The sequence below is a fragment of the Protopterus annectens genome, chromosome 13.part0, assembly GCF_019279795.1.
Source record: "Protopterus annectens isolate FY-2018-M chromosome 13.part0, PAN1.0, whole genome shotgun sequence".
In the NCBI taxonomy this organism is placed as follows: Eukaryota; Metazoa; Chordata; order Ceratodontiformes; family Protopteridae; genus Protopterus; species Protopterus annectens.
In genome coordinates, this window is record NC_056747.1 from 401,573,125 (window position 1) to 401,586,287 (window position 13,163).

General features: G+C 38.7%; 1 protein-coding gene across 2 annotated transcripts in view; it reads right to left on the reverse strand.

The window, feature by feature from the left end:
- Positions 1–13,163, reverse strand: part of CUX1 (cut like homeobox 1) — a 3,879,009-nt gene that overhangs the window by 636,242 nt on the left and 3,229,604 nt on the right. The window contains exon 23 of one of the 2 annotated variants that reach the window (XM_044054028.1): positions 7,913–9,898. The exons of the other annotated variant lie outside the window; for it this stretch is intronic. Within the exon in view, the coding sequence (XP_043909963.1) occupies positions 9,187–9,898 (712 nt within the window). The 3' untranslated portion in view covers positions 7,913–9,186. Of the gene's footprint in view, positions 1–7,912; positions 9,899–13,163 lie in introns of those variants that run through there. 2 annotated transcript variants of the gene reach the window in all.

Below are 13,163 nucleotides of genomic sequence, written 5' to 3' on the forward strand. Positions count from 1 at the left end.
ACTCCCAGTTGAAGAAATGAAGGGGGAGAGAGAACATCCACACAATTCTCAAAGACTAGCTTTTGTGGCCTTCCATATAGGAGGTGGGAGAGTGGCAATAGTGGCACAATCAAATGAAAAGACCACCACGGTAGATGAGTAAACAATGAGGTACATGTGCCAGAGGTAGTGCCAATATATGAAGGCCAGTACAAAGCCTAATGTCACTATCAAACCCAGAAGCTTTACCATACAGTCACTGCCTAACAGGGCTTCCTATTGAAATGTTGGCACTTGAAATGCAGAATGCAGAAAAGCCAAAAAAAATTGAAAACATGGAGAAGAGCAAATCTCAAAAACTGCTCTTCTCCTTTAAACGCCTTTTTGCAGGAGGGCAAGCCACTCCTCCCCCATCCCCCGAACTTATATACACCAACTCCAAGATCAACATCCCCTCAAAGAAAAGGGAATATTCTAAGAAATGGCATCTCGGATATAGCGCATGCAAGACTGTTCTTTTGCCATTCAGTCCCCGTGTTTCAGGACTCAGTCTAGCGGGTCCTGACATTTTCAAAAGATTACCCCTAAATTTCACCTTGCACAAAACAAATGCCCAATGTCAAGCACAGATACAGGAAAGGAAGATGTGAGGATGAAGAGGTGACCTCTGGGCAGTTGTCTCAACCTCACCACTATGGGGAAGACAGATGAAGGCACATTATCCATGGGACCAAGTTCATACCCACAACATGTCCAATGAACTCAACAGCATGCTTATGCAGTGTCAATTTGTTCACGCACGACAGGAGAAGTTATGACTGCAGTGCAAGTATCACACATAGGAAAAGTTGTTAGAATCATCTCCAAACATACAACATGCCAATTCAGAGATAAGAACTGGGATACAAACCTATCAGCAGAGCCAAAGATCCCATAAATGAAGAAATGGGTGGCCAAACAGAGCATGGTAGACTTAAATCTGGGTTTAGACCTAGACTCCAGAACCTCTTACTTCTGCTAACAACAGTTTGCCTGGAATTGTGATCAATTTCTTTTGGCTAGTATCCTGAATAGACCCCCTGTTCAATACTGTTAGGTAGTAAGCACTGACAAGGTCTCAAAGCTTCTGATGTTGGTAAGTTCTGGGTTTGAACAACTAGAACTTGCAATGGCTGTCAATATCGTGATTGGCCCCAAACAAAAAAAAATGTAGTTCCTCTGATAGCTCTCATTTGTGGTGTGAAAACTGCAGCAGTAGGATCATATATGCTTTTTCAGGAATCAAAAGCTCACACATTTCAATGTTCCTCTCTGCTGAAGGAGACAGTCCTAAGTCTTAATGGCAAAAACCCCTTTATCCAAAGAGGGGAAAAATCTTGGTTTTCTGCAATCAGAGATAGTCTGCTACTATAGGCATGCATTTGGTAAACACCCGGGGGGGGGGGGTATATAACTAAAATGGGAAGAGTCCAAAGCTGGTAAGTAGCAATAGGCATTTGTAAATCCAAAAAACATGCCCAGTCTGACATAGAAAGTCATGGAAGGATGAGCAACACCACCAATCAACAGATCTCTCCACTGATAAATGCACTTGAGCTGCTTAGATATAAAATAGGAGTCTGAGGACCAAAAATAATATCACCTCCTTCCTACTCACAAACATGTGATGGAGTGAGATGTCTGTCAAAGGCAATGCAAAATGGGGAAGGGGGGGCAACTACCCTGGGGTAACTATTTTCATGACCTGTGTGTCCCTGGATAATCTTCTTATACAAATGTCTCCTATGGGAAACAGTCAGACAAGGAGTAAGAACTGCTACAATCCACCCTGATTCTGACTGCAGCCTCTTAATGTCATTAGGAACCATGCTTTGGGCTGATGACCTTGCTAAAAGAGGTGGATGGAATTGGGTGCAAGCCCCACATCCTAGCATCCACCTGTTGTTGTCGATATGGAGTAAGATGAAACCACATTCAAAACTGTTCTGTATTCTTGAAAATAAATGCTGGGAAGGCCAAGTTAACCTCCACTTGTGTCAGAGTCTGTACTATCTCATTCACTTCTTTAATGTACTTGCTAACTTCAGAAATGAACAGGAGGAGGCTCCTCAACATGAAGTCTAAAAGGATCCTACAGTGTCCTTGGCCAAGTGGGTCAAGCACAACCAGGAGGGCTGATGTATGGCAATGTCATGCCCTGCTGCTCTGCAGTATTATAGCCCACGTGTACCATGAGGTTACTGAGAATTAAGGGGTCTATGCCAAGGTCCTAATCCTATCACACACACACACACACACACACACACACACACACACACACACACACACACACACACACACACACACACACACACAAAATTATTTTGCAGCATACTGTAATTAACTTACAGCATGTACATTAAATAATCAAGTGCCTGCAGCAACAAGGTGGTTGACACTAAAGACATGCTTTCTGAATCTGTCAATCGTCCAGGACTCCATAACAGGGAGATGGACAGCACAGCTCTGTACAGTGGGAAATTCATGTAAGGCAGCAGCTGAAACACTGACACCAAGTATGTAAGTCTCTACCCTAACTAAACACCCCAACAAAGGCTGCAAAGTCTGGTCTACTTTCTAGGGCATAGTAGCTATGGTGTCAGGATTCTCATGGGGTTTTAGGGTATGTTAGAGGATGGCCACAAGGGATAGGATCACCCAGAAGATTTGAAGGGAAAACATGCCTTCCATAGCTTGCTCTCTCTGTAATGAAGAAATTTGCTCAATGGATGAACCACCCCTTTGCTACATAATTCAGAGGAATTTTCGTCAGGAGGAGAGAGAGACATCTGTCCCCTTCTTTTCCATCAAGACGTTCCATTGGGAAATGCGCCTCAGGCTCTATATGATTCAGGTTACAGAGGGATTTCTTGAATTACAGCTGTGAGTAGCCCCTGAAAAGAAGAAGAAGAAGAATGTGCTTTGGGCACAAAATGGCCATATCATCGGTTATCAAATTTGCCGGTACCAAAGCAGCTTGTGCCTGAAAGACTGACATCAAACTATGACTGCCAAGAAAGCCCATTGCTGAAAATGAAAGGCTGGGCACCTAATTCTTTGCTAACAATAGCAGGAAGGTAAGCATCATAAAAGTTTTGTCTGGTAACACCATTGACAAACGGATATGGAATGACTGTATGATATGGAAGGACTGTGGCTGACCAAGTTTGCAGATGACTGCAAACTGGGCGCCATAATCAACTCTCCAGCTGACACAAGCATCCTCCAAATGGGCCTCATAGAAACAGACAACTGGTGCCAGAGCCATGGCCTCAAGCTAAACGCCAAAAAGTGTATAGTCATCCCCTTTGGCAAAAACAAAGTGCCCACAAATTACCACATAGGTGGTAATCCATTAAGTACAGAAGAAGTCATTAGGGACCTGGGGACCCAAGTTGATATCAATCTCTCATTTGACAACCACGTGGCCAAAGTGGTTAGAAAAACATTTTATATAGCCCACCTAATCATGAAGGGATTCACATCTAGATCAGGGGAGGTCATCGTACCTCTTTACTCATCCCTCATCAGGCCCATAATTGGGTACAATGCCCCTTTTGGGATGTACCTTACCAGACACCTGCAGCAACTGGAAAGACCCCAAAAGTACCTCACCAAGAGGATCAAAGGGCTCAAACAGATGCCATATGCTGCCCGGTTAAAGAAACTCCAGCTCTACTCAGTGACATACCGCCTGCTCAGAGGCGATCTGTGCCTGACGTATAAAGCCATGCCCAACCCGGAATTAATGGACATGCTGCACCTCAGAAAATCCAAATCCCATCGAGCTACGCGCTCGAGAGACTTGAACCTCAGCACTGAAATAAATAGGACATGCTGGATGAACAGATTCATAACCCAGAGGCTCCCTTCACTCTGGAATAAAATCCCAGTCCAGGTTAGGCAGAGTCCCACATTGACTCTCTTCAAGAGGAATCTTGATGAGTGGATGGGAGATCGTAGGTTTACCCCGGCTATCACTTCTGTGTCACTGTTAGACAGAGGCACAGTATACTAACCTCAAAAAAAGGCATAGCAAAATTAATTTAAAATGGGTGGCGAAAGCCAAACACACTCTGGCTAGGCTTATAAATGCCCTAGGGCAGATAGCCTAGTATGAACCTATATCAGGTGATGAAGCTGCCAGTGCCAGAATTGATGGTAATGGGAAAACCAAGTTTCAATAATAAATACGGGAAAAGATTCCTGGCTGCCACAGGACCATGAAGACATTAGCTGAAACTCTTTACTGCCTAACAATGACCCTCCTAAGTGGAAGTCGCTTGATTCTAATCAATTTTTGGAAGCCAAAGACTATAACATATGAACAGGAGTGGAGTAACAAGCTTTGAGGGAAAACAGAGGGAAGGGGCCCTGGATCCTGGAAAAGAAAACACAGCAGATTTGACTAGTACAGTGGAGGAAAGTTTAACAGATTCCCATAAAATACTTCCCACATCTTTAAAATCGAATTTAGGGCAAACCTAACCTGGTGAAAGGACACCGTCGGCCATTAGAATGTGGGCGGCCGGTAACTCTCTAACAGCTGACACGGAGGATTCTTTGGTTTTACTAAGCTGGAACCTGGGCTTTAAGAGGTTGAGAACAGCATTAAACATGACAGAGATACAAAACACCATTTTCTCTAAGAACAAAAAGCTTCTTGGAAACCAAGTAGCGCATTTCTGCATCTGTAGTTGCTGGTGTGGAATCCTAGGCAAACAGAGCACCACTGAGTGTCGTACTGAGTATTCAAAGCAATATAAACAATATAAACACCTAACACGCCCATTAACAGGTAAAGCTGACCTGTCAGAGACACAGTCTGAGAAAAAGAATAAAGGACATCGCAAGAAGGAGCAAAAGTGTGTCTAGGTTCAACACTGAGAAAAATAAATTTTCTCAAAAAAGTAGTGTGTTTGTGACCAAAGACCAGAGAGAAATATCACAATTAATGTGATCTGCATACACTGAAACCTTCAAAAAAAAAAAGTTGATAGTAGCCGTGGTCCATTTCTTCTACAGCCAAACACTTTGCATGGCAAGCAAGAACTGCAGAAAACTGGTGTACTGTGCACTATGGAAGAAAGGTATCTGGCAGACTGGAACAGTTTTATATCATGACTAAACCTAATGTCCATTTGTAAGTCCTAGATGCATCTGAAGGTAGACCTCTTTTTATTAGATCAAAATATAGCAAATGGGTGAGATGCTGGGGAAGAAAGAAGTTGGACATCTCAGGCTGTTGCATACAATTCATGCATAGACGAAAGAAAGCAAGCAGACCTTGAGTAAAGAAAGTCAAGATTTAAGAAAAAAATTAATTGGACAGTGCATAAGGATAGTGCAGACAAGTGTTCCATGCACTAAAGAAGACTCCTTATAGTAAGTCAAGTAAGTCTTTTTTGTGATAAGCTCACAAGATTACTCAGCTGAAAAAGAATCAACAATCTAATGCATAACCTACAGCTCTTAATGTTGTACAAGTTGACTGCCTGGACAATCTGCAGGATTGAAGTCTTTTGAAATGCCAGCATAACGTTTACTCACTAGTACTCTGAAGTAGATTTACAACACTCAGGCAGATAGAAAGTAGCTAAAAGTAGACTCTAGAGCCTGTCTTTAACGCACATGAACTGCTGTGCTGGCAGTATACAGAACTATAACTACTCTTACTAAGTTTGTGAAAAAAAATCTGCAGAATGTCTCAAACTGAAAACAACATAACCTTTTCCACTTCTTGGTTACAATAAAAGGCTGTGCTGCCATTAAGTAAAATAAAATCAATTTTATCCTTAATATCTCATATACAGGTAAACGACAACAAATTAAACCTGACTGCATCAGTTATGCTCAATCCCTAACCGTGACTTTATGTAATTCAGAATATTCAAGTAACCATTACCATCAAATTAGGGCACCCTATTGAAATGCTGGCACTCAATATGCCAAGTGCTCAAAAGGTTAAAAAAAAAAAAAAAAAAAAAAAAAAGAAACTGAAACATCTGGAGAAGAGCAAATCTCGAACATTGCCCTTCTTCTTTAAACTTTTTTTTTGTAAGGGGACAAGCCCCCATGTATCCCCTGATGCCCCCCACCCCAAACATATACATACCATCTTACAGATTGCTATATGTCACAGAAAAGGGAATATTCTGAAAAAATGGCCATCTATGACTTAGTATATGTGAGTTCGTTTGTCGGCCATTCAGTCTCTGTGTTTTTGGGGACACACTAGCAGGGCCCGACATTTCAAATGGTTACTTCAAATTAGTCTCATCCATCTTTAGCAACTGAGGAATATATACTGATATATAAATGTGTGTGCGTGTGTGCAATATATATATATATATATATATATATATATATATATATATATACATATGTATATATGTGTGTGTGTGTGTGTGTATATATATATATATATATATATATATATATATATATATATATATAAATAAACACCAAATAACTGTAATCAGTGACTCACAAGAAAAAGAAAAATATTAATCTCCAAGTTTCTGAAGATTTAAAAAAATGAACTACTGACATCTTGTCAAACTCTCTTTGAGACATAGTAAGCAGTGCATTATGCCAGGCAAATTTAAAGACTCTTTTTGAGTGCTAAAGGCAGATAAACTGGGAACATGTATATGGAGGGCCTCTGTGTTCAACACTGCCCTAACAACTACTAGCTTCACTACCCTAACAAAGTGCATAACGTACCCAAATCTGCTGCTGCATCATTTCAGTATTTAAAATGCTGTATTTCTCAGTCTGGCTGAACACTCTATGAAAGTAATCAAAATTTATGTGCAGCAAGTGCAGACATCCCTGCCTTTCAGCCTCCTGGAGCTTATTTTAAGTTCAATATATTTCTTTTAATAATGTAATGTAAGAACATCTGAAGACATTGTTAAGTACTGCAACTGTATTGTTAAAGAACTGCAAATGAAATATAGTACTTATCAAAACAATCCATGTAAAATCTTGTTTTCTTAACCAAAAAATGCGAATAAAGTCATAAATGCAAACTGAGGTGTAATGGACATTTTCTTCAATAGACACATAAAAGGCCCCCTTCAAATCAAAAATTAAACTTTGCACCATTAACATTATTTCGAGATGCTGACCTAAGATTAAAAAAAAAGTTCTGATGATGCATGATACTGCTGAAATAAACTTCAATCAAAATATACAGTACAGTACAGTATGACAACTAAATCTTGTAAATAATACCCAATACTGCCGGCAGTCTATCCCTCTAAAAAAATGCCCCTGCCTAACAAATGAATACAAAACAAAATACAGCACTATAAATAAGCAAAACAAACATATACTGAAACAATCTACAGTTACTTTAAAAGCTATGGCAATGGGGTGGCTAAAATAAGCTAAACTGTAGAACCATAACTGATAACACAGCTTATTGAAAAAAATGGTGGCAGTAATGCACTCTGTGTGCACAATTATGTAAGAAAAAACAGACATATAAAAAGTGCATACACGCACGCAGACATGCATACACACATATACACACTTGTATATTTATATACACTCACACATACACACAGACAATGGGAAGGGTTTGGATACAAGTTGGAACCCAATCCAAATTTGAAGGGTGTGCATACCAGGATTGCAGGTGAACTTCTGCCTGGAATCTGATTATCCTCTAAAGAACATCCATAAAGAATATGCTGACTTGAATCGGCATGATCTCTAATTTGAAGAAAAAGCTTATATACTCACATATTTTATACTGTTTAGTAAATGTAGACTTGAATCTGCATGATGTCTTATCTGAAAAAAAAAGCTTATACTCACGTATTTATACTGTTTAGTAAATGTATAAAATGAAAAAAAAAAAAAAAAAAAAAAAAAAGAAAACAAATGTGACCTGACTTAGTGGATGTGCAAAACTGCCACAAAATAATTGTATTTATGGAAAAAAGAAAAAAAAATTTTTGGCTTTAAATATTCTGTATAATTGCAACATTTTGTTCACCTCATATTATTTCTTTTTAACAAAGATTCCTGTTAGAAATGTATTAAACACTCTTTTGCTGTTATGATGGACAGTAAAGTCAGAAATAAGAGGTCACCAAAAATTAAGGGGTTAAACTGGAATATAAAGGGTTACGTAAGCAGGCAGATCCTGAGCTATTCCTTAAAAATACTATGTTCAATGTATACCAACATGTTTTGAACCAAATTACAAATATATACACATGTATATACAAAGAGGTAATACAAAGAATGCTACCTAAACTCATACCCACAAATACAAGTCTTGGTTCCAACGTGCACTTCAAACCACCCCCAATATGAGGTCTGATCAGCGTGCTCTGTGGTTAAGAGGTTAAAAAGCTGGTTATAAAACACCTAGATTCTCATTTTTTTGTCCTGATTTGGCCTAAAATGGAGTGTATTAAAACAAACTCTGGTCAAAATGACCAAAGTCGGTTAAAGCTATGAAACAATGTGCACTACTGTCAATAGTCTAATTCAATTTACAAGAAAACACTAGATCAGCTACCACAAATTAAGGATTTTTTCCTGATGTGACCTTTCTTTTCCAAAAAAATATGTGGACTAAATGTGTTCTTTTTTTTCATTTAAAGTTTCAGACAGCACTATTTTTTGAAAATATTGAGGAATTCAAACTAGTGTGTTTAGAGTCAAATGACTGTGCAATCTCTTAGTGGCAACTTAACTGCTACAAAATCAGTTTTTCATTTTTTTTTAAACCTCCAACTTTTTTCTTGGCTTAAGAAGTTAATAGTGTAATACAGCTCTGCGGCCATTAGATGGCAGTTTAAAACCCTCTTTTTTTAATGTGAGGGGCTTTTCAGTTATTTTTCTACCCACATATTTGAGGGCTGAAGGCAAAACTGTAACAGTTATCCAAGGAAATGTGGAAAAAAATCACTTGTGGGACAATACGAAAAAACGTTTGAGGGTACAAAAACTTGACCACGCACTTCAGTTTTACTTCCTCAAAAATGCAACATTAAACTGGGCATTAATGCTTCTATATTGTTTTATATATGCACCTTGGCCTATGGTGTTTTTGCCCTGTGGCCTGCAGGGCATTAAGTGCTCAACAACAAAGTAAATGTTCATTATATTAATTTTCCCTCTTGTCACAGAAAGGATAATTCTGTTTCAAAATTCCCACTCAGTGGGTTCTTCTCGACTTGCAACCTTCTCCAGGCGATGAATAATGTTGTTTAAATTGGCAGCCTTCTTTTTCCTGAGGCTATTATCCCTTGTGTTCCTTGAGCCAGCAGACTCTGAAAAAGTGAATAAGCTCTGTATTGCATCTGCCTTATGTGAGCCAGCACTCCTTGCTGAACTTGTACTTGGCATGCTGGAGACATCATGTGAACGTTCTTTTGACTCTTGAAAAGCTTCCACTGTTGGAAGTAAATTGGAGGCAGCAGATGCATTTTCTTCTGTTGCTGGGTGACTGACAGTCGTCTCAGGCACTCCCATGTTCTGAGATTCAGGGAGAGATTTCTGACTTGGTACTTTAGGATTATCATCATCCTTCACATTATCTACACATTCCTTTCCCAAATGAAAGGATTCCATCGTCTCAGAAGGTCTGGTATCCTGATCTGATTCATCTCTTTCTTCAAATGCTGAGTCCAATGACCCCACATGAGTTTTCATATCTTCAGAACTGCAGTCATCCATTCCCAAAATCCCTGGCTTTCCGTCACATGAGCCTTCTGTGTCCACTCCATCACAGCTGTCTCCTTCAGAACCATGGCCTGTTCTACCCCCCCTTGCTGAAGGGGAGTCACTGGCTCCTGTCTGCCCCTGATTTCCTGCTTGAATTTCTTCAATAAATAGTTCTCTTCGAATACGGGATCTAAAACAAAAAAATAAAGACAATGAATTAGTTATAGCACTAACTTCAGTACTGCTAATTCAGATTCTACCCTATAACATTACACAAAACCATTTAAAAGAATAGCAGCAATAACAGGTCACTGAAGTCTAAGGACATAGGAATCAGCCTTCACTGTTGGTAACCCAGGTTTGCTTAGCATCTCATGTTCTGGATTGTCAAGTGAGACTATATAGACTACCTTCCAGGGAGAATTATAGTCAGTTCAGCTGCTGCTCTAGAATCCTCTGATTAAAGCCAAGCCAAACAAATTACATGCAGGCTGGTGGTCAATGCTAGGGAGAAGAATCAGTATGGAAATATATGCACATGCTTTACAAGACATACTATCTGTCCAGTGCAGTTCAACCATATGATACACTTAAAAAAAAAAAAAAAAAAAAAAAAGACCTTTCCCTGATCCTCATCCCTCGCTCAACTCCATACATACTAACATGTGCATGAAATAATGGGTTTAACTACATGGCACTTGTAGCAGTAGGAGGAAAATAAAGTAAGCATACATGTGTAAGGACCGCCTCGAAAAATTCTAATTAGCATGTTCAAGCACATTATCTTAGACTATAATATTTAATAGAAACTTGCTGTTCAGTCCTACTCTACAAGCATGAAATGGTTCTCAACAGAAATTGTCAGATGATCCACTTAATACACCCAAATAAAGTTTCCCTACACAATACCCCTAGAACAATATTCTGGGTGCATTAATAGCAGATTCACCAGGCCCTCAGTTGGCCTGTTTCTACATCCATTTTTTCAGATACATATTAATTTAATGGTAAAAGGGATGCATGAGGTTATGTTGGGAAACATACACTATATTAAAAAAACACTTTTGAATTACAACTACATATTGCCATACTCAAAAAAGATAAATTACGTAATTGTCACAATTCTTAAACCTGCAGAACACCCTCATCATTCATTACTTCACAGCTACTAAGCAAAATGGACTGACTGACAAGTCAAGAACTGCTACAAAAAATCTAGATTCTGTTAGTCCTGCTGTCTGTGTTTCTTAGTTTGCTCCTGATGTACTTGTTAGACTTCAGCATTTCCCAGGTACTAAGTGCACATTTCTTCTCTGTTTATGGTGACAGCAGGTTATAAAGTAAGGCTTACTTACACAGGAACCTACTGTGTCTACAGCTTCAAAAACTGCTTCTAGGAATACTCACAATTCCTCAGAGGACAGTCTTCAACCCAAGAGCACAGCTAGGACTTTCCAGAATGCAGTCCCCCCTCTCCTGAGTACATTTCCACCCCATCCCAGACAGTCTATGTTTCTGGAAGTACATATTTTCAGTACTTAAAAAAATGCAGGCTTAAATAAAACGTTTAGCTAACCTGGTACTCCAGAAAAAAAGCCATTTAGCAAAACGTATCAGTTAATAAAATAAAAGCATGGCAAATATGTCAGGGCTTTTTTAATGTAAATTCTAATATATCTCAAGGCACAGCACCGGGATCAAGCCACACGCCCCTAACACAGCCTATTTTTCAACAGTCTTGCATGGATCTCTCTCTCTCTTTCCCAGCACATATCCAGTATTTGCTATCTACTCAAGAAAAGATCCTCTGAAGTCAACCTATGCAACCTAACATATCCAAGGAAAAAAACTCTAACCCTTCTGGAATTTTTTGCATACCTTGGAGCCTTACAGATTTCTTTCTGTTGTCCCTTTGTAATTTGCCTTTCTATTCACTTTTCCCAATATGTTATAACTACTTATGATAGGTTGTTATAGTTAAACAATATTTTAAACTAATAATTATCCCTTTTTATCATCTTTAATTCCAGACTCAAATAAAAACTCTAACAAAGCTGGTCCTTCACTTAGCACTCCCCTATCATTTTTCCATTGTGTATATTCTCTATCAATCCTGGGTTGGGAAGGAAATCGTTAACCTGCAGTACAAACTCCTGCTTAGCCATATCATATTACCTTATCCTCCCAACAGCTTGCTTCCTTTGCTAATTTCCTCCACTAAATCCCAGCACCTTCTCAACAATTTTCTATACCTTTAGTTGCAGACATCTCTATTGGTAAAATATTTTTGCCACACTATTCTTGCTGGCCTTTATTAGAATACCTCCTGAATATAACATTTTGTATGGTTGACACTATTTTACATAAGGCCTTGTAACCAAAATACTAACCACTCTATCTCTCAAACTCCCTTCCCCATCTTATCATTACTCTTTCTCAGTTTGATTTATAACCTTCTGCTTCAGCTATGTATAGGAGTCTTACCTAAGTATCTTTAAAGTATGAAAAACAGCAGCCCAAAGTAGATAGCGAAACAATAAAGCCTCAGGAATGAACAATAAAACCATTTAATGCACACATAATGTATGTGTGCATTAAATGGTTTTATCGTTTGTTCCTGAGGCTTTATTGTTTCGCTATCTACTTTGGGCTGCTGTTTTTCTTGGTTTTGGTCTGCCCAGCTGGTGTTTTGTTTATTTATCTTGAAAGTATCCTTTCAAATCAGGTAACCCAAAACCACCTTGTTCATTGGGATGATTATTCCATTTAACCCTTCCTCTCTTTCTATCTCAAATAAATTCATTCAACTCTTTGGTAATTATAATCCACAACCTCTCCTACAATTGATAAAAATATGACTGACCTGTATAAAACACTAAAGAGACTATTATCATTTTCACTACCTGTGTCTTAGTGTTCTTGTCCGTCCATAATCAAAATCTTCTGGCATATTGTTTGTTCTGTCCTCTGTTTAGCCTCCACTCACTTATCCTTACCTGTCAAAACAGAATCCTTTTTAACTAAAACACGTAAATACTTTCTCTTATGCCCACATATGTATGGGTATTGATGAACCAATTTGTGCTGGTGCACAGTTTACTGCGCAAACTTTTGTTTTATTTTCAGTTTTTTTATTTCTCAAAAATACTTAAAACAGTCTCAAATTTTCCACAATAACAATATGTCCTAATCTGGATGTATCAAGCAAAACTGAAATGACCAAATATAAAGCAAGATCTTGAACAGAGGAACCAGTCAGGGATGCAATCTTTTCCCTCCGTTATTTGCTTTATACTTTTAGCACTAACAAAGAAAACAAAGGACTCTCAAAATCAAGGCTATAACTGGCATGGTAAACAAGAAAAGTTAGCTTTATTCACAGATATTATTTTGCGCCTGATAAATCCAGAAAAGGACATCTCAGTGATGTGAAACATTCAGAAGCAGTTTCAAGT